This window comes from Bos indicus x Bos taurus, chromosome 29 (assembly GCF_003369695.1).
Source record: "Bos indicus x Bos taurus breed Angus x Brahman F1 hybrid chromosome 29, Bos_hybrid_MaternalHap_v2.0, whole genome shotgun sequence".
Lineage (NCBI taxonomy): Eukaryota > Metazoa > Chordata > Mammalia > Artiodactyla > Bovidae > Bos > Bos indicus x Bos taurus.
Window position 1 is genome coordinate 25,470,580 of NC_040104.1, and position 21,013 is coordinate 25,491,592.

Here is a 21,013-nt window from a genome sequence, read left to right on the forward strand (position 1 = left end):
GAAGGAATGAGAATCGGACATGACTTAGCAACTGAACAATGAGTATGTATAACTGATACACTTTGTTATACACCTGAAACTAATGCAACATTGGAGGTCAACTATACTCCAATAAAAATTTAAAAAATGAAAGAAAATCTGCCTTCTTAGCTGTACTTGGTTGTTCAAACAAAATGTATTTGAAATGGGTGAGTTTATAAACACTCAGATTACCCTGAAATGATGTGCCTGGTTCTCCTAGAGCTGCTGGGCATGCATCTGGAGGGAGATGGGTAATAAATGGATAAAGACATGGGTTAAGGCCTTGCATAAACTTACAGTGTGACCCTGGACTTGCTGCTTGAATCTCTGATAGTCTCAGTGACCTTGTCATACTAGCTTGTAGAGGTAATGCCTTTAAAATACGTAGGGTGATGCCTGGCACATTGTAAACATGCAGGAAATAGATATTATGATGATCCTTTAAGAACCCCAACCAGAGAAGACGAGTGTCAATTCTTAAGGTGCAATTCGTCACATAACCAGAGGATCAAGAAAATGTATGCTGAACACACTGTAGCTCATTCCTTCTCTTGAAGCTCATGGAGGGTTTGATGCGGTAATTCCTTGTGTGTATAGGATTCGAAATTAGAATCCAATTTGCCCATCCCTGGAGCTGGGCCATTTGGAAAGAGGACTGTAGCTAAGAGTTGGACACGACTGAGTGACTTCACTTTCACTTTTCACTTTCATGCATTGGAGAAGGAAATGACAACCCACTCCAGTGTTCTTGCCTGGAGAATCCCAGGGGTGGGGGAGCCTGGTGGGCTGATGTCTATGGGGTCGCACAGAGTCGGACACAACTGAAGCGACTTAGCAATAGCAACATAGCAACTGTAGCTGCAACCCCTCTTCTGTTGACAGTGGGAGGCCCGGGGTGGATGCTTGGCCATGCCAGGGCAGGGCAGGGAGCACCCCAGCTCCCACCTCTCATTTCCAACCTCCCAGGGTGTGGTGGAAAGCACACAGGACTACGCTGGTTGTCCTTGGCAAGCAGTGGCTTCTCTGAAGCCATTTTCTGTAAAAGTGGAGCCATATGCAGGATCAAAAGAGGGGAAGAACACAGGGGATAAGCTTGGCGTATCTAAGGGGAACCAGGATGCATGCTCCATACCAAGACTTTCTTCCCACAGGCCAAATGAAGATGTTAAATACATTTTAGAAAAGTTTTAATTTGAACAACTTATGATTAAAAATACATTTTATAAATAATTTTTCCATAGACTTGATTAAGGATTGTTGCAAACTTTACAAAAAGACATACTGCAACAACAGCAGAAAGAAATTACAAAAAAATATAGCTACAGTCCTCCCATTTAAAAATACATTATACATCACAGCGTTTTCTTTGTGCAAAGTTAAAGAGAGCGCTGTGTTAGGCCTGTCACAGGTTCACCCGAAGGGAAGTAAACTTTAACACAGTTACTCGGCATAATAGGGTAGGCACAGCTGAAAAAACCAACCCCTGCCCCCAGAAGTTAATATATCTTAGTTCAACATTTTATTTTGTAGGACTGATGGCTGAACTTAGCTTAATACAAATATATATTTATATGTCTGTGTGGATATATATATATTTAAGTACGAAAATAAGTGTCTGTTTTGCAAATAAGTAAACCCCCAACGTATTTACAGTATTTTCAGAGAATGTGTTCTCCAAATCAGTCTGAGGCCATCTTCTCTGTTACACAACTCTTCAGAAGATTAAACGAAGCCAAATATGTCAATTAATGGACATCCTCCGCTGAGACTTCCAGTTTTCGCTGTGGGACAAGGAGCGTTCCTACGGAGGTGTAATTAGCACCGTCAAAATCCGTGCAGGGGGAGCCTGTTGGCTTTGTTGGTCCACCTGGAGTGCGGAAGAAGCTTTCGGCCACTGGCTGGGACCCTTTGGGTGTCACAGGAACAGGCTGCTTGGAAAGAGAGGAATGGAGAAAAGTCAGACCCACACAGACAGGTCCATGTCCTGGCAAACTCAGCAGAGTGAACTGGAAGGACGTGTCATATGATGGGAACCTTGAATGCCCTGAAATCTGCTAAAGGAGCCTGCCTGAGTTTCACATGCTCAACTATTTTTCTTAAGGGGAAGCAAAAAGCTCATGATAACCCCATAATCTGGACTCCTTGAGCACTCTTGCTGGATTTACAAGGAAGGCAAGCCTTTAAGCATTTCCTTCTCCCATCCTTTCCTTGTCCGAAAGCAAAAGTGAGTCTCCCATGATACTGATATTTGGGATTTAAGAACTACAAGAGAAAAAACATCAGTGAATGGACATGCTCTTACCTGTTGTGCCCCTGTGCCTGCAAATGATTGTCCGTTTGTTTGGTTCTGGCTCAGGATGGATGCGTCACACTTGGTGGCCCTTCCTTGCTCAGCGCCTGCATTTTCGGGTGTGACACTAACAGCCTCTATTCTTGGTGACACGGCAATGGTTCCGGGTCCAGGGCTGGTGGACACCTGCACACCGGGGGAGATGAGGCCCAAGTGCTGCAGGGTGAAGTTTACAATGGCTGAGCTCGGGTTCTGGATGGGAAGTGGGTGGCTCGAAGAGAGAGCTGGGCTGTTCCCAACAGGGACGGCTGCCATGGAAGTTGGTGAGACCATTAGCTTCAAAGGTGTTACTTGAAAAGAGGGAAAATTAACAGCAGTGAGTTCAGATGATGTCACTGGAATAACACCTGGAAAGAAAAGGCAGGACAATATCTTAAAAGCACAATATCTTAAAAGCACATTTGTCCAAGAAGTATATAAGGCTCAAGTGAGCTTGAGAATGACTGTGTTTGAAAGATGTTTTTAAGTACACTCACCTGCAATCGGGGAGCTGTAGATACTGTGATTTGGGGAAAGTGTACCTGAGTTTTCATTACTAGACAGAATGGACTCTGCCCCCAGGGTTGAGCACTGGGTGAGAGGGATTAGGTATCCTGATGGGAACAAGGTCTAGAAAACAAAGAGGAAGGGTTTATTTTACACACGAATACAGAAAGAAACGATGGAAACAGTGACAGATTTTATTTTCTTGGACTTCATAATCACTGTAGATGGTGACTGTAGCCATGAAATTAAAAGATGCTTGCTCCTTGGAAGAAAAGCTATGACAAACCTAGACAGCATATTAAAAAGCAGAGACATCACTTTGCCCACAAAGGTCTGTCTAGTCAAAGCTATGGTTTTTCCAATAGTCATGTATGGATGTGAGAGCTGAACCATAAAGAAGGCTGAGCACCAAAGAATTGATGCTTTTGAACTTTTGGTATTGGAGCAGACTCTTGAGAGTCCCTTGAGCAGTCTTCCTGGGTTTGCAAGGAAGGCAGGCCTTTAATCACTTCACTCTCCCATCCTTTCCTTCTCCCAGAGAAGGCGCTCAGCCTTCTTTATGGTGAGACAAACAAGTCAATATTAAAGGAAATCAATCCTGAATATTCATTGGAAGGACTGATGCGGAAGGTGAAGCTCCAATACTTTGGCCACCTGATGTGAAGAGCTGACTCATTAGAAAAGACCCTGATGCTGGGAAAGGTTGAAGGCAGGAGGAGAAGGGGATGACAGAGGATGAGATGGTTGGATGAAATCACCAACTCGATGGACATGAGTTTGAGCAAGCTCTGGGAGATGGTGAAGGACAGAGAATCCTGGCGTGCTGCAGTCCACGGCGTTGCAGAGAGTTGGACACAAGTGATCGACTGAACAAAAACAAGAAAAATGACCACGTGCCTCTTCTGGGACTAATATCCATTGGTGGTTATTTGTCTCATCAGACCAAAGCCTCCAGTGGTATGGGCCACGGGCAGGCCAGCTCTATGGCTCTTTGAAGACAGTATCCCTCCTTCCCATCCCAACAGTTGTCCTGAATAACCACATGTTCCTTAAATGCCAGCTGGCGTCTTAGGAAGTGTCCTAAAGTCAGCACTGAGTCTGCTTAAGGGCAAGATTTACCTAGCACTCCCCACCACCCTCAGCGTCCTAAGTCTGCTTCCGGACTTCTTGGTATGATGTGGTGCTGTCAGAACAAGCTGAATGCAGCTGGCCACCGTAGTGCCACTGCTGTGTTATCATCTGATTGTCCTTGAATTATGTGGGATGGTATTTCCCAGAGACTATTCTGAGGGACCCTAGTTCTTTCTATGGGATGCAAGCAGGTACTACTTGAATCATAATTAAATTATGTTTGGGGAAATGCTGAATTCAACAAAGGAAAATGGAATCTTTATGACAGAATTTCTAAGGGAATTTCATGATGGCATACAGTGTGAATCTCCAAGAGAGTGTTCATCATTTAACATTTCCCAGGCTATTCAGCAACTAAATGTTTGGTAGTACTGGTATTTAAGGAAAAAAAAAAAAAACATGTTAAGAAATGTTGATTTAGAGAAAGGGAATGTCAAACCACAGGACTAAAATATAGCCTCTTGGCTGTTTTTGCAAATAAAATTGTACTGGAACATAGCCATGCTCATTCATTTACATATTGTCTGCAGATGCATTCCTACTTTAAAAAAATTTTTTACAATGGCAGAGTTGAATCGGTGTAACAGAAACCATATGGCGCACAGAGCCAAAAACATTTACTCTCTGGCCCTTTACAGAAAGCTTCCCTTGTGGCTCAGTTGGTAGAGGATCCGCCTGAAATACAAGAGACTGCCTGCAGTGCAGGAGATGGAGGTTCAATTCCTGGGTCAGGAAGATCCCCTGGAGATAGAAATGGCAACCTACTATAGTATTCTTGTCTGGAGAATTCCATGGACAGAGGAGCCTGGCAGGTTATAGTCCATGGGGTCGCAAAGAGTCAGATACGACTTAGTGACTAAACCACACAACCTGTACAGAAAAGTTTGCTGACTCCTGATTTGGAATAAAGGAATTATAGAACTATAGATCTTTTTCCCCCCTAGTACTTTAGGTTCCAGTGATACCAAGCAAACACTCTTATACAAATGAAAGGGCAGGGTACCAGGTTTCAAAAATGACAGATAAGAGCACTGATTAATTCATATTAGATGTCCAAATGTCATGCAGAAAAAGCTTTAGGGAATAAAGTTACATTCCACACGGAAATGGCCAGAGTGTTGGGCTGTGTGTGTCTGCAGCACGCCTGCTCATCACGGTACTTTTCCAACAGAGCCTACATGGGTGGCTGAGCCACCTGCAAAGTCTGATCCGTCTTACCAGGAACAGGATTGGTAAAAGCGAAAAGCAGCTCTTGTAAACCAGAGGCCCACCTTTCATCTCCCTGCAGATCTTTCTTCTCACCACTGTCAAAACAACGCCCTATGCTTTGATCTAGCTATTAATAGGTCCAGTCAGAATCCCCAGTGCTAAGGGGTACCACAAACTTTCAATTTTATTTCTTAGATGCTTGGTTCTGTTCAATATCTTTACTAGCAGGTTCCTTGAAGGCTTCAGGAATAGAGAATTTTCAAGGGGCAGATTTAGGTGTTTTACCATCGGCTGCTCTTTGGCATCTTACAGTACAATGTTTTCTGGTTTAACTCTCTTTAAAAAATCTCCAGCAAAACTCTAATAATTACTTTTCCTTTTCCTATAAACTATATTCATCACAAAATTGTTTCATCTCTAATGCCAATCCCTTTTTTAAAATTAGAACTATTCAAGTAGCAGGATGAAAATAATTTGACATACTGTCACTTGTAAGTCTTCTCACCCAGACTATATATCAACACTCCTACCCTTCTTCCTACGACATGATCCTCTTTTGCTTTCGCCATATTTCTTACTATTCACTACCTGATATGCTTGTGTGTGTTTGTATTCTCTCTTCTCTCCACCCCCAGAAGTGTAGATTCTCAGTAAATGTTTGTTGAATGAATTAACACGTGAATCTCTCCCTTTCTTTGTTCTGCTCAGTCCATGCTAAAAAGAATTGGTCAAAATGAAGTCAGAGATGAAAAAAAGAGCAGGGGGTGTGAGGAATCTATCCAGTGAAAACCCTAATCCTGAATAACTAAGTGAGCAACAGGAGACCATTATTAAATCATACTCATTGCCTCAAAGAGATTACAGACCTCCCAGAAAATCAAATCAAGCTGAAGCCTTGTGATTTTCCCCTAGCATGTGTATTAAATGCAAAATGATACTATGCTAAGATAATGGATGTTTTGAATGGTTACCATGAGACCATCCTCAGGGAAGATCTGACAGACTCTAAAGTCTCCTTAATAACAACAGTTACAGATAATACCCGTCAGCTTCTACAGTGCCTTGAAAGGATCACAAACCCCTTTATGTATACCATCATGTAATAAATTCATTTAACCTCACAAAAACTGTAAGATGGCCCTGGGGCAAGTGCTCAAAAGCAATCATCCGCAAAGGCAGGTGCTGATTTGATCCAGAGCACAAGTGCTTTATACCCAGTAGACAATCAGGAAAAACTGGCAGAACAAATTCTTTATAGATGTGGGAAAACAAGATGTAGAGATGTAAAATAACCCGAGTTAACAGCAGGGACAAAATGAGAGATTAACTTCTGCTTCCATGTTTAGTGATGTTTGTTTATCTGCTGATGCTGTCTTTCATATACAATTGTCCCAAGAGTGGAAAACGAGATAACGTATGCAAAAGCGCCCAACACTTCTGCCATCTAGTATGTGGGTAGGCAGCCAGTACATATTCTTTCCTTCCTAAATTAAACTCCATCCAGGAAAAAAACTGTCTAGAACATCAAAACATCTAGAAACCAATGCATCAGATACCCTAAACCTTGCCAAGCTAAGTCTGATTTTTCTATTTGCACAACATGGAAATTTTGGTTTAAATTTGACGTAGAAAGTAAAAACAAGGGGGATCCATTTCTCTGCTAGGCCACAGATGTCAGTTACGTGATGTCAAACGAATATCAAGTAATGACTCAGAAAGCGGGAGTTAGAGGAACCCTATGTGTCCATCCATTCATTTGGGGTCACGTCTGCTTGTAAATTATTTAAGACTTTCATGGCAGGTGTTTGCATTCCAGTGTGGGATAGAGAAATGGACTTAAGGACAACCACCCACAGTGCTTTAAAAAGAGAGCAGATAATCCCTTCCTCCAAAGGTTAAAAATGCTTCTGCCGCCATCCCAGTCAGGGGATTAGCTGCCTGAGGCCTTGTTTGGATTATGGGACGCTAAGGAACAGTTCCCTGTTTTCTGGGAGACTGCTCTTTGCTCTGGTAAATTTCACGAGCCAGCAGAGTCCCTCCTAATTAACTGGGGGGTACCTAAAGCTTTGCACAGTTCAAGGCTGTACTTACTGTGGAGACATTTTCAGGTGCTTTCTGGTCTTCTTTAAATTTCTTTTTGGAACCACTGTCCTCGAGCATGCTTGCCCTCTTGGAGCCTTTTTCTCTAGCTGGCTCCCTCTCTCGGTTCTTTGCACCTTGTCTCTCCGGCCCTGGCAGCAAACTTCCAGGCCTGGTGGATACACTGGACTTTGGGGCGTCACTGTCTGCATTCTCGCCAGTGGCATCAGTGGAGTCCTCTGATATCATAGCGTTAGAAGAGGTGGTGGGGCAGACCGTGGGGCTCAGGCCTGGGGGTGGCGTTATAGTTTGGGCCTGGGCAGGCTGCAAGTAGATGGCATACGATGTCCCCGAAGGGGTCTGAGGTAGGATCACGGGCACTGCTGGTGACAACGGGCTGGGGAGGAGGGGGACCACCCCCAGGGGCTGGATGAGGGATGGTGCCATCATCTCTGGCTCGGCATTTGCTGGAGTGTCCAGAGGGGCCACGGATTTGCAGTGCCCAGATCCTGCCAGCTGTACTGTCACGTTCTTTCTGGGTTCACTAAAAGACAAGATTGAAAACATGAGACAATGGAAACACATGTTCTCTAAAATGTTCTACTATTTTAGATTGCCCCAGATTGAAGCTACGCTTTTATGTAATTAGCAGATAGTTTCTGTAATGATTCCATATTATGAGTTAAGGAGAAGATTCTCTCACCGGTTTCCAAGGTTATTGCCTATTCTTACATGAAATAAGTAATCCTAATGATGCAACATAAAGTAATGCATCCTGTTACTGAAGAGCATTGCCCACCTACCTTGATTGCTCTTCTAACTGCATTTTGCAGATAGCTGCGAGCTGAGCCATTTTGCTCCGGAAAGGTACAGAATTCTGAGTGCTCTCAGCTGGTAAAAGAAAAAGAGGGTGGGGGAGGGAGTTGGTCAAAGCAAAAGAATGAATCTTCACAGAGATGAAACATCACTGAGGTCAAAGGAACAGAAAACATGCACTGCTCCCTCCCCCAAATCACACAGCAATTAAATGATAAACCCCACGATTCACATTTTATCCTTTAATTCAAATGTAAGTTGGGCTTCAAGTATGTTTGGGACTATGGAAACAAACAATTCTCTAGCAAGTCCCGAGGGATCAAGGAAGCTAAATGTCAATGAGGAGGGATTCTTTGAAGCAGAGCCCTGACACGATAGGACACGTACCTTTGTGGGTTTTGATAGGGCTACTGGGAGCAGAATTTATCTTTCTCCGGTCACTCTCTATGCTCTTTACCAGTTTGATGAGAGATGGGTGTCGGGTGAAGTTTGGTTTCCCACGTGTGGAAAAGAGGTTTTTGGCACAGTTCTCTTTTGAAGATTGCCTCGCTTCCAAATCAGAGGCAGCACAAGGAAGGACTGGGCTGAGACCTGAAACTGGAAAGGGCAGTGTGTTAAGACATGAGTGGTTCAGCCTCCTTCTGGGGTATGAGGTCAGTGCGTGCACGCTCGCTCAGTTATATCCAACTCTGTGCGACCCTATGGACTGTAGCCCGCCAGGTTCCTCTGTTCATGGGGATTCTCCAGGCAAGAATACTGGAGTGGGTTGCCATTTCCTCCTCCAGGGGATCTTCCTGACTCGGGGATCGAACTGGCATCTCCTGTGTCTCCTGCATTGGCAGACGGTTTCTTTACCACTGAGCCACCTGGGAACGGTTCTAAAATGATTTCAGATTAAAGTGGCAACAGTTACGTGCCTACTATGTGCCAGATACCATTTCAAGGGCTTTACCTAAAAAACCCTGTTCATCTTATTCTGAATGAATTGAGATGATAATTCACTTTAACATCTCTGAAAGACTTCGTCATCTTATAACCAGTGGTGTGCTCTCAGGGTGACTGTCAGTGGTTTTTATTTCTTACTGAAATATAAAACATCGGGCATATCAGCATCAGTGGAGACTTCATCTGATGAAATAGGGTGACCGTCCCTGCTATGGACTGAATGTTTGCATCCCCTGCCCCATTCCTTCTCCCCAAATTCACATGTTGAAACCTGATGTCCAATGTGATGGTACTGAGAGGTGGGGCTTTTGGGAGATGTTCATGAGGGTGGAACCCTTTTGAATAGGATTAGTGCTCTTATAAAAGGGACTCCACAGAGCTCTCTAGTCTTCTTCCACTATGTAAGGTTACTATGAAAAGACTAGAAAAGTCTAGAAAGCAGGTCCTCACCAGACACCGAGTCTGCCAGCCTTGGACTTCCCAGCCTCCAGAACTATGAGAAGTAAACATATTGTTTATCAGCTACCAAGCCGATGGTACTCTGTTGTGGCAGCCTGAACAGACTAAGACACTCTCCACAACTCAGGCAGGTACTTCTCAGGAAATGCACTCCCATTTCAGAGACATTTCAGACATTAACTAACTGGTTCAGGGTCTCTCAGCCAGAAGAACGTGGGCCTGGGATATGAACTTGATCAGTCTAGCCCAGAGCCTGTCCTCCAAATCCCTGTACTGAAGGACCTCTCATTGAGGTTATCTCCAAAACTGGAAAAACCTTGCAAAGGCGCTGTCGTTCTTCCTACTAGGGGTGAGGAAACAGTCTTAGAGAAGTCACCTGCCCAAGGCCACACAGCTGGAATAAGTGGCAGAGTTGGGACTGGAACCTAAGCTTCCCTCTGCTTCCGTGGCCCGTGTTCCTGCCACTTTCCACAACTTCTGTGTGTGGGGTCTTGGTAGAACACAAAATGTAGAATCCCAGAGTTAAGATGGAGACAGAATATTCATTCTGGAATGAATCCATTTAATAATATTCTCCACATGCACAGGCTCTGTTTCAACTTTGTCAAATTCTTTTACACACAGATTCTACCTCTTACACGGGTGTGATGGTTATGGACCTTGAGTTGCTGATGGAACCAAGGGCCAAACTTTCCATATTGGTGCTCATCTTTGTCTTTTCAATCACTTATATATTATGCTCTTCCCATGTGGGAGTATGGGTAGGAAGAGAAAGGAAGAATATTTCCAAATGTGCATTAATTCAAAGTAATGAAGCAATGAATATACAAGGAAATAAATACATACCACTGGGATTTGGACTGATTTCTGGGCCTGTCCATTTAAAAGCTGGTTTTCGGCCTCTTTCCTCTGTCACATGAACTTTCTTGATAAGATCCAGGCTGCTCAGAACATTAGCTATATCATACAACCTCCTAATTTTTGCTGGGGGAAAAAAGTATATATATCACTTAATGGAATAATGAAAGATCAAAGGACTTTGCTTCCCAAGGACTTCATGTGTAAGCTGTACACTCAAAGAGCTATCCTAACCATCAGTGTCAGAGAAAAACCATCAGTGACTTTTCTGGAGTTATTCTAGTAATACTGCATGGATGGAGCAGCCTGGTAGGCTGCAGTCCATGGGGTCGCTAAGAATAGGAAACGACTGAGTGACTTCACTTTCGCTTTTCACTTTCATGCATTGGAGAAGGAAATGGCAACCCACTCCAGTGTTCTTGCCTGGAGAATCCCAGGGGCAGGGGAGCCTGGTGGGCTGCCGTCTATGGGGTCACACAGAGTCGGACACGACTGAATCGACTTAGCAGCAGTAATACTGCTTTAATGAAAACAAAAAGTTTTAAATATTGAGACTCAATTACTGCTGATACTGGATTTTGAAACAAAAGCACTGGATTTTGAAACAAAAGGAAAAATAACTCAATGAGATCACCCTATTGGGAAACATGTTACAGATTTTCTAATAAAAAGTTACCACTGCTGGGCATCTCCTAATGAGGATTCAGAATTTTTGGAACAAATAGAAATAATCAATAATAAATGTACTATTTTCCGGCTTGTGATAGTTTATGAAAATAAATGTATTTAATTTCACAAGCATGGAAAATTTTATACCTATCAAAATTTATAAACATTTATACTGTCCGTATGTATAGGCAAAGCATAGATTTGCTAATTCTATAAGTCTTACATATCATGAAAAGTTCTGTTACAGAAGTCTGCCTTTACTTCATCTTGTAGTACAAAGCTGCAAATTGAGCCCCGCCTTCACAGCCACGCCGGAAGGTTCTGAATTCCCTAGGGATTCAGCAAATTACACATCTGCAGTTCCTGGAATAGTTTCCAAGGCTGTGACTAACCAGTGAAATAGAGAGCTGAAAACTGGTGACTCAGAGAAAGCAGGCAGCCCATCGGTAGGATTGGGATGTGTTTTCTGAAATGACAAATCTCCTAAGCCAAATGCTAGGCTTACTGCCTTAATCTCTACTCATTTTGTCTTTATGGAGACACCATCAAACTGGAGGAGTCTCAATACTTTCATGGGACCAGTACAGCTTCACAAGGATGGGAAGGGGTCTGCATGACACCTCCCAGGCATTCCCCTGCTATGCCTCAGGGTCACCAGTCAGCCGGTCTCCCGAGTGATCCATGTCTAGGCCAGCCTAAGCCCTGCTCGGAGGTCAGCTAATGCCTTCTACACCTTCTCTCTGCTTCTCTGTGTGTGTGCATGGGGCAGTTCCTGCAAAGTCTTTTCTAGAGGCAAGGGCAGAGCTGTTTTAAGACTTCAATCTATGATTTCTTCCCAACAGAGAGCAGATATTCTGGCTAAAATCATGCTTTTTTTTTTTCCATAGTGAAATCAAATAGTTTTATTCAAGAATTGGAAATAATCAGTAGCCATGAGAGAAAATCCAATATTTAATAAACATTTCTGCATGTAAAAAGAAGAGCAATTACTCTCTTAGGTTACTCTCCTCGCTTAGCTATGGGACAGACTCTCAGGAGCAAGCCCTTGGGACCGCTCCTGACGGTGGTCATCTGCACACAGGACAGGGTGTCAGACTTTGGTTTCAGGGCAAGAGAGAGCAAGCCTTGCCTACCACCTAGACAGGCTGGGTTGTCTGGCCCAGCCAAGTCACTGTGGAGGCAAACTGTCTAAGGGCCGTAAGTGCAGAGAAGGGACACCGTAAAACCACTCTTTCAAAATGTCCAATCCACTGTGCTGCAGGTCACTTCTGGAGAGTGTTAGAAGTTATTTACACCCTCAAATACGAGAGCCAGTGGAGAGAGCAGACACTTGGGTCCCAGGCCCACTTTACTGCTTATTTAGTCTTCAGACACTGTAAAATGGAGACAGTGTTACAGTATCAAGTGAGGTAGATAAATCAAAGTGTCAGGTAAGAGTAGCTATATACGTATCTTTGAATCCTACAAGCTAGCTCAAGCAGTATCTTCATGAATTCTGGGGAGAAGTGAAGATACAAAAGCCTAACTAGAGATGATCTGTTTATATAGCCAATGTATTGGAAAGTAATTTAAGAGTAGGTCCAAAAGTCCAGGGCAGTTGGGCCACTTACTTTTAAACTTGCTTCTATCCAAATCTTCCACATGGTCCTCCCAAGTTAAAATCTTGGCAGCAATTTCCAAGCTTACTATCTGAGGCGTTGACACCAAAAACAGCGTCACAAATTTTTGGCTCATCACTTTTAAAGACTTGTCTTTGCGGCTGTTTACAGAGGCTTTGGAGAAGGAAGAGGATTAGAGAATTAAAATTCATGAAGGGACAAGTGCTTTCAAAAGTAACAAAGCTACAAATACCACAGCCTGATCCCACGGTTGACTTGCAGTATTTTCATATGAAAAGCGGCAGTGGCTTTGAGCTGGGTTCCCTAAGGAACCTGGTCTCTAGACCTCCAAGAGGTTCCCTGCCACCTGAGCTTTTCAACACCAGCTCTCTCACCTGCCCGCAATTCCACTCCAGGGCGTTCGGCACAACACATGACTGGGTGTCCATTTTGGCCAGTGTTTGATTTGATGATGGGATCCTCTGTATTGTAACTCTTACTAACTTCAAACTCTTGTTCATATTCTTTCTTTTTGATCATCATAATCTGCTCAGCGTACTTGTTCTCCTCCCCGACGCTTTTCAAAGTCTCAAGGATCTGGTTGAGGTTGTGTCGCCCGTGCCAAGTGTACCTGTTTTTGGCGAGCCGGCTCACCATGTGTAGACTTTCTAGGACGTTGACGATATCATAAATGCGTCGGCGCTCGACATCTGTGGAGAACAAGCAATGGCACCTTACTAGGATCAGATATTGTAATGTGGATAGAATCGAATACCTCTCTTTTCCCCAGGGATTCCTAGTCTGTAGGTTCTGGATTAAATAACTTTAGTGGCTCAGATGGTAAAGAATCTGCCTGCAGTGTGGGAGACCTGGGTTTGATCTCTGGGTTGGGAAGATCCCCTGGAGGAGAGCATGGCAACCCACTCCAGTGTTCTTGCCTGGAGAATCCCCATGGACCGAGGAGCCTGGTGGGCTATAGTCCATGGGGGTCACAAAGAGTTGAATACAACTGAGCGACGGAGCACAGTACATGCTAAACAGAGTATGGAGATGAGAAAGGCGTGTCCCTGCTCTCAAAGGGTACAAACAGTTAATATAAATTAGAAAGGTGACGTTTACTGAGGGTCTTTGATGCATCATACAGGTTTAGGAAGATTTTACCCTAACTTGTGAGGTAGGTGATTATTATCCATGCTTTTTTATTTCTTTAACAATAGTCTTTACTTTTACACAAGGCAGTACAAAATGAGGCAGTTCCTCAAAGGGTGACTTGGAGCTAGAAAATCCATCCTGAGTGTGAAAGTTAGTGCTAGCTGCTAAGTCATGTCCACCTCTTTGTGACCCCATGGACCGTAGCCCACCAGGCTCTTCTGGTCCATGGGATTTCCCAGGCAAGAACACGGGAGAGGGTTACCATCGTGAAACTTCTTATTATCCATGCTTTAACGATGAGGAGATAAGGTCAGGCTGGCTAAGCTGCTCACCCTAAGGCACAGAGCAACTGCTGCTGCTAAGTCGCTTCAGTCTTGTCCGACTCTGTACGACCCCATAGACGGCAGCCCACCAGGCTCCGCCGTCCCTGGGATTCTTCAGGCAAGAACACTGGAGTGGGTTGCCATTTCCTTCTCCAATGCATGAAAGTGAAAAGTGAAAGTGAAGTCGCTCAGTTGCGTCCGACTCTTAAGGCACAGAGCTAGTAAGTGGCAAAACCAAGTCTTTCGAGCTCTAAAATCCATACTCTACCCTCCGTTTCTTATATTAGTTCCTAACACACACACACGGCTGTCATACAATAGGTACAAGGTTCTGAGATTCCTTGGTTCCTGGAACTTGCCAGAGGGCCTTTGTGTGCTAAGCTGTTCCTTCTAGCTGGATTCCCTCTCCCAGATGTCCTCATGGCTCCCCACCTCTATTCTTGAGTCCTTGCTCAGATGTCACCCTCCTAACAAGGCCTGACCCAACTACTTAATTTAAAATGAAGTTTAAAATTACGGAGCACACTCTTAGCACTCTGGATTCCCGTCTACCCTGGTCTGCATTTGCTTTTCTTTAGCACTCATTACCCTCTTACATCCTAATTACCCACTTATTATGTCCTTTGCATATTGTCTATTGTCTTCACTGGAAAGCAGGTTCCACAGGAGCGGGAACTTTGTTCTTTCTGTCCACTTATGTTATCCCAGCTGCTATGACATTGCCTGCCACATAGTAGGTAATCCATAGATACCTGCTAAATTAAATGGTATACCCTCCATAGCTATAATGAAGTGTATGTGAAGAGAGGAATCTAAATGGCATTTCTTAAAGTTGATACGTATGAACATGTATTAGAAGGGCAAAACTTTCTTCATGGGGTGATAGCTATATACTAAAAAAATCCTGTATATCTCTTCACAGATTCAGGTCGTAGTATTTTCATGACTCCAAAGGTATCCTACATTTGCCACAGATTCCTTTTTTAGCTCTAACTAGATATGAGTCCACGAAGAGAGGAGGAAAAGAGGGCGGGGGGATACAGTAACTTTTGGCAAACACAAACTGAGAAAGTGCTGAATGGCCGAGAGGGCTAAAGCCCGGCTCCCACGCCCAGAGGCTGGAAGAAAGCATTTGGCAGCCTGGCTCCTCAATGAGAAACAAGATGCAGGTTCAGAGTTGTAGCTGTTTGTGAAATAAGTCATAGAACAATGTTGCCTTACTTTACAGCTTCAGAGCTTTCACAGTACAGTCAGAGCAATCTCCATTGTGATTTTCTGCTTCTGTTTTGAGACTTAAATGTGACTGGGAACTACATGCTGTTATTCTGAAATTAATAGGGCTTGACAGATGGATAATTTCCGTGTGGTCTTGTGTCATTACAAACACTGGCTAGAAGGAGCGTGGGTCTGAAGGACTCAGTCTGTGAAGTGCCTTTAATGACTGACCATTTCAGCGAGCTCTTTGCATACTTACTAAGTTCTTCAGCTACTTCGTCAAGACAGATGTCATTATTCACAGCAGGGTTGGGATAGTTAGGGTATCGAGCTAAAAACTTATGACACAACAATCCTAAACTTTTCTCTTTTCGACTGGGTTGGGATTTCTCATATTCATCTCCAGAGAAGTGTTCCTACAAAGAAAGATGTAAATAATGTCTTATTCACAAAGATTTATTGGAGGCATTAACGCTCAATGACTAACACTTATATACATAGTTTGCTTCAGTAGCTGCAAAATTGGGAAGATAAGTGGGGAGAAGTCAGGATAAACTGCTTGAAGGATCTGAAAGGGAAGAAGCTCATAAGTAAGTGACAGGTTCAGATTTCCCAGAGCTGTATTTGATGGGGTCCAAACCTTTCCAGTGCTCTGACTGGGGTGATACTTTATACTGCTAGTGTCTCAACAGCCACCCCCCTTCCCTAGCTCCCCAAATCCCCCAGTTTCCACCCAGTCCTCTGCACACAAACCTACATGTAAACAATCTTTGACGTCAGATAATCCGTTTCTGTTGTCAAACAGACCCCTTTTCTGATCCCTGTTGCGGATCTCGGGGCTCACGGCACTGATGAGCATTTTTAGGTTGGCTGTTGGTGTCCACGGTTCTCCCTGGGAGATCTCCTTGGGCTTGGTGGGTGTGGTTAAAGGGCCAAAGTCAGGCTGGATATCCGCCAACACTATATTTGCTGCAGTGGATTCTTTCAGAGGTGTTTTCATCAGTCCCCTTTTATGTGGCTCGAAAAAGAGATTTTCCTGGTTCAAAACAAGTAAATTATTAAATCCAGTATAAAAAAAAAATTATCAGATAGCTTTTGACTCTAAGAATTGTATAAATAGAAATAGTAGTTAGGAAACATGCTCAGTGAGGTTGTAGAGATGATTAAATTAGTGACTATATTCCAGTGATCACTTTGACATTTGTCCAGAACAGCTAAATTCCCCATTTTTAATTCTGCAACAATGCATGGATTTAAAATTTTCATCTTATGTTCCAAGAATTTAAAAAGAAAACTTTAAGACTTACAATTTTAAAATTTATATTTTGAAATAATTTTAGATTTAGAGTTGCAAAGATCCTCCAGAGAGTTCCCATATACCTTTTACTTAACTTCCTTTAATAGGAATGATAATTTTAAGTGACCCCAAACTCCTTGGAGTGACTTTGACTCTTGACACTATAATAAGTAAAGGTCTCCACGGCAGAAACCACATGCCATTCACCTGTGTATACACCTAGCACAACAGTTGCATGCAGTGGGTACTCGGTGAAATACCACTGATGAAGAAAAGTCAGAGAGCCAAGGAAACAAGGGCGAGGGCTAGCCTGTGGTCAGACTTGTTAGCAAAATCCACTGGGGTGCAAAATCCAGAGTGGCTACAAGCAGAAAATTCTGCTCGTTGAATATTTACCCTTTTCACTTTACAGATGGAGAAAAAGGAACCCAGAGAAGTAAAATTAGTTAACCCAAGACCACAAAGCTGGTTCCTGGCAGAGGCTGGGCTGCCACTGAGACATAAGAGGGTAAATTAACAGCAGTTTATGCCTAAGACTGCTGCTGCTGCTGCTAAGTTGCTTCAGTCGTGTCCAACTCTGTGCGACCCCATAGTTGGCAGCCCACCAGGCTCTGCCATCCCTGGGATTCTCCAGGGAAGAACACTGGAGTGGATTGCCGTTTCCTTCTCCAATGCATGAAAGTGAAAAGTGAAAGTGAAGTCGCTCAGTCGTTCGATTCTTAGCGACCCCATGGACTGCAGCCTACCAGGCTCCTCCGTCCATGGGATTTTCTAGGCAAGAGTACTGGAGTGGGGTGCCATTGCCTTCTCCACATACCTAAGACTAAAGGAGACTATGTTTTTTCTACTTTTGGCCACTGGCGACTTCACACATTCTTGCCATCTGTATCTATTCTAAAGAAAATGCTTGGGATGGCAGGTAAGTGCACTGAGATGGTACACTTGAGAGGTTCTGATCCAAGAATGGGATTTTTCTCAGGGCTGCTGTCCTTTGCCTCTGACCATCAGAAGCAACAGCAGTTCTCTTATTTGTTTACATCTAAAATTTTTAGGAAATTTGCATATTTCATTTTTTAACCCTATCAATATTTAGAAATCAATCAAGATATCACCAGTGACAGTGGCCCCTATAGTTAAAAGAAATTGGTGATTTGGTAGGAAATTATCTTAACAAGAGATCCAATGTCAAATCATGTCAAATGCCCCTTCTGAATTCTTATAGTTTAAGAATTCTCAGAAATATCATAAAGCAGCTAAAAAATTTTATTATTCTTAAAAATATCTTTTCTCTCTACTTATCTCTCTGAAACTTCCACCAATTCATTAAAAACTAGAAAGATTAATCCTGGGTAACTTTTCCCCTCTTCAAAAATTAAATTTCCCTTCCTTCTAGGTTTTTAATAGAGGTTAACCAAAAAAGAATGTGGTGTTGGTAAGATGTTGGATACTGAAAAATTATGCAGTAAAACCAGGATAATGTTGCATTTAAAACTGCAAGGATGAATACGGGAGCTAAAAAAGTACCTTTTCGTTCTCCATTCTGTAAATTTCTCATTCATTTAGTTTCTTTAAAAATGAAAAATCTGGAGTTCTTTATCCTGATGGTTCAAGTAGTTCAGGTAGTCCAATTAAAAAGTTTAATATCCTTAAAGAAAAAAAGAAAATAGAAAAAGTTAAAGAAAAATGCAGGAGATCTGTTGAAAATACCTTTCATTACTGGACGCCACAGTCTGCTGAAACAAAGGCTAAGGTAAAGAAAACTGACAAACTACACTTAACATTGTATTCCCGACCGGAGGTAGCCCCACAGAGCAGGGAACTCCCATCAAACGCCCGTAAATTACTTCAGCAAGCCGATCTGCCGTCAGAATTTCTTTGGTTTTCAAGCAAACCCAGAAATTCCAATGACAGCCATTGCCCACCTTAAGAGAGGGCAAATCATTCTCCGGACCGCACCGAATGGACTCCAGCGAGCACAAGCACCCACCTGTTCACAGATCAGAGTTCCGGACTCAAGCCATGAGCCCAGGTTCCGGCTAAGGAGCTGCAACTCCAAATATCTGGATAAAAATCTACATCTAGATGCTTGAATTTCTCCCTTGACACACACGTGCATGGGATCAGCAGCAAAGTCTTGGGGAAAAAGCTTGATAGGTAACTTCCAAATTCAGTCCTTAAGCTCCTGGGCATTTAAAGAGCGCCTTACGATTAAAACTTTTTTTTTTTTTTGAAGACATTCTTAAAGATGCGACTTAAAAAAAAAGTTATGTACTTGCTATTCAGGTGGCCAGTTCACACCACAATCCTGGATCCTACTATGGAAGGCTGCATTTGCTCAGCAAGGCAACCAGGTACAGTCGCCACCAGCTCCCGCGCCCGGCGCGCTTCCCCTCGCTCCTGGCCAACTCCCCTCCCCCCTGGGCCCAGTACACGCGCCGCTAGTCAGGCAGTTCCCGGACTGCATCCTCGCGGTTTCTAGGGCAACGACTCCCAACCAATCAGAGCGTTGGCTGCAGGCCTGCGATTGGCTGGCGGCGCCAGGGGCGGGTCTGGACCTTCCGCCTTCGATTTAAAAATTTGGCGCGGAAAGCCATCCCTCGGTCGGCGCCGCCCCTTGAGCAGCGCGGGGCTTGAGCGCGGGCAAACCCGCGCCCGGAACCACGGCGTCCCCACCCCTCCCCCTCGCTCGCCCCCCTCCCCTCTGCGCGGGATCTCGGCTCCTCCCTCCACGGCCCCCGGCGGAGCGAGAGGCGGGAAACGGCCGCCGCTGCCTTCCCGATCACTCTTCCGGTGCCAGTCTGGCCCGGCGCCGCGCCCCTCTGCGCCCCGCTGACCTGTCAGTTCACCTCACACTTGGAGCCGATGCGGGCTGAGCGGGGACGCCTCTGCACCCCTTCCCCGCTCAGGCCTGGGAGCCCGCGTGTAGGGCTGTCAGTCGGTCCTTAAACGCCGCGCTGAGGTGGGTGCCCGAGGGAAACGCCGGGACCGGGACTGGCGGGCCGGCGGGCGGGCACAGTGGACGTGACCGTCCAGGAGCAGTCAAGCCCCCGATTTGAAATTAACCCGCTCCCGGCGCGAGCCGATCCCGCGGGCGGGGAGGGCCGCTCCCCTCCCCCACGCCCGCTCTTCCCGGCCCCGGACCACGCGCGCCAATCCGAGTCTCCAGACGGGAGCCGGCGGCGAATCAGGGTGCAGGCACCGCCCTCCGGTGCCGCCTCCAGGGCAGAGTTGGGGGAAAAGTTCAGAAACTTTTTTTTTTGGGCGAACACTCCCTCCCCTTGCTCAAAGTTGGGGAATAAAGTTTAGTCAGCCGAGGACACGCGGGTTGAGACGCCTGCGCTCCGCAATCCCCATCCTGCGTCCGTCCCAGGTCTGCCCACTCCCACGTCCGCCCACCTGTGCTGGAGATCCCAGCCAGAACCATTACCCCTTCCATCCATGGCATGCATTATTGTGCTGCCCACCATCTGCCCATGGCTTCTAAGAAACGGGAGTGGAGGGAGAAGCTTGGCTACCTGGCGCTCCCATTTGATGGGCGCGGGGTCTTGGCCCAAACGTGAGAACTCTGGTGTAGAAGGTGTAGGTGTAAGGTTGAAAACCCGCCAAGCCTGTTCCGGGCGTCCCCTGTCTTCCCTCTCCAGGTCTCCCACCGGCTCCTCCCTTCCCCCCTCCCTGTCGTCTTCCCTCTCTTTCCTCTCTTTTTCCGGTTTCAAACCCTTGGGCAGCGCCAGCATGGAATATTGTTGACTTCTAGATTAATAGGAGTTTTGGGAGACACTCTAGTCCAACGCTCTGCTTTGCAGATGGGGAGACCGAGACGCCGCGCGGCAGCGCTGCCCTTGGTTGCGCCTAGATTGTTTGCGCCCGCGTTGTCTTGCTTGGCTGTACTCGGCTTTCTGCTGCTGCTAAGTCACTTCAGTCGTGTCCGACTCTGTGTGACCCCAGAGACGGCAGCCCACCAGGCTCCCCCGTCCCTGGGATTCTCCAGGCAAGAACACTGGAGTGGGTTGCCATTTCCTTCTCCAATGCATCCAAGTGAAAAGTGAAAAGGAACTCGCTCAGTCGTGTCTGACTCTTGGTGACCCCATGGACTGCAGCCTACCAGGCTCCTCCGTCCATGGGATTTTCCAGGCAAGAGTACTGGAGTACGGTGCCATTGCCTTCTCCGACTCGACTTTCTAGCGCTTCCCTTTTCTGGGGACCTGTGCCGGAGTTGCAGGACCGCACGTATTGCCCAATAGCGCCCAGATCAAGGGGCCCATCTATCGACAGTTTGGTTTGAGCTCTTCCTCGTCTTTTGTAATCTCACATCTTTTAAGCTCCAGCAAAGCCCGGGGCCGCGATCCCCTTGTCCTGTCTCGTATTCATGTGTGTCAATGACTTGCAGCGCCAGATAGTTTTATAT

General features: G+C 45.1%; 1 protein-coding gene across 5 annotated transcripts; it reads right to left on the reverse strand.

Annotated features, from left to right (window-relative positions):
• Nucleotides 1-1,527: 1,527 nt before the first annotated feature.
• E2F8 (E2F transcription factor 8) lies at nt 1,528-19,687 on the reverse strand. 5 transcript variants are annotated; one of them, XM_027532300.1, is made up of 13 exons: nt 19,455-19,687; nt 18,133-18,253; nt 16,069-16,347; nt 15,571-15,727; nt 13,017-13,331; nt 12,634-12,795; nt 10,343-10,480; nt 8,480-8,689; nt 8,080-8,167; nt 7,289-7,820; nt 2,848-2,980; nt 2,324-2,718; nt 1,528-1,952 (listed from the first exon to the last, which is right to left on the reverse strand). In XM_027532300.1, exons 2-13 carry the CDS (start codon nt 18,145-18,147, stop codon nt 1,767-1,769), a joined length of 2,610 nt encoding a protein of 869 aa, XP_027388101.1. In that variant the 5' UTR covers nt 18,148-18,253; nt 19,455-19,687; the 3' UTR covers nt 1,528-1,766. The 5 variants fall into 5 exon arrangements, with proteins under 5 accessions (XP_027388101.1, XP_027388103.1, XP_027388102.1 ...); XM_027532302.1 differs by having other exon boundaries at nt 2,324-2,661; nt 19,443-19,687; XM_027532301.1 differs by having other exon boundaries at nt 1,528-1,949; nt 19,443-19,687.
• Between the last annotated feature and the right edge of the window lie 1,326 nt (nt 19,688-21,013).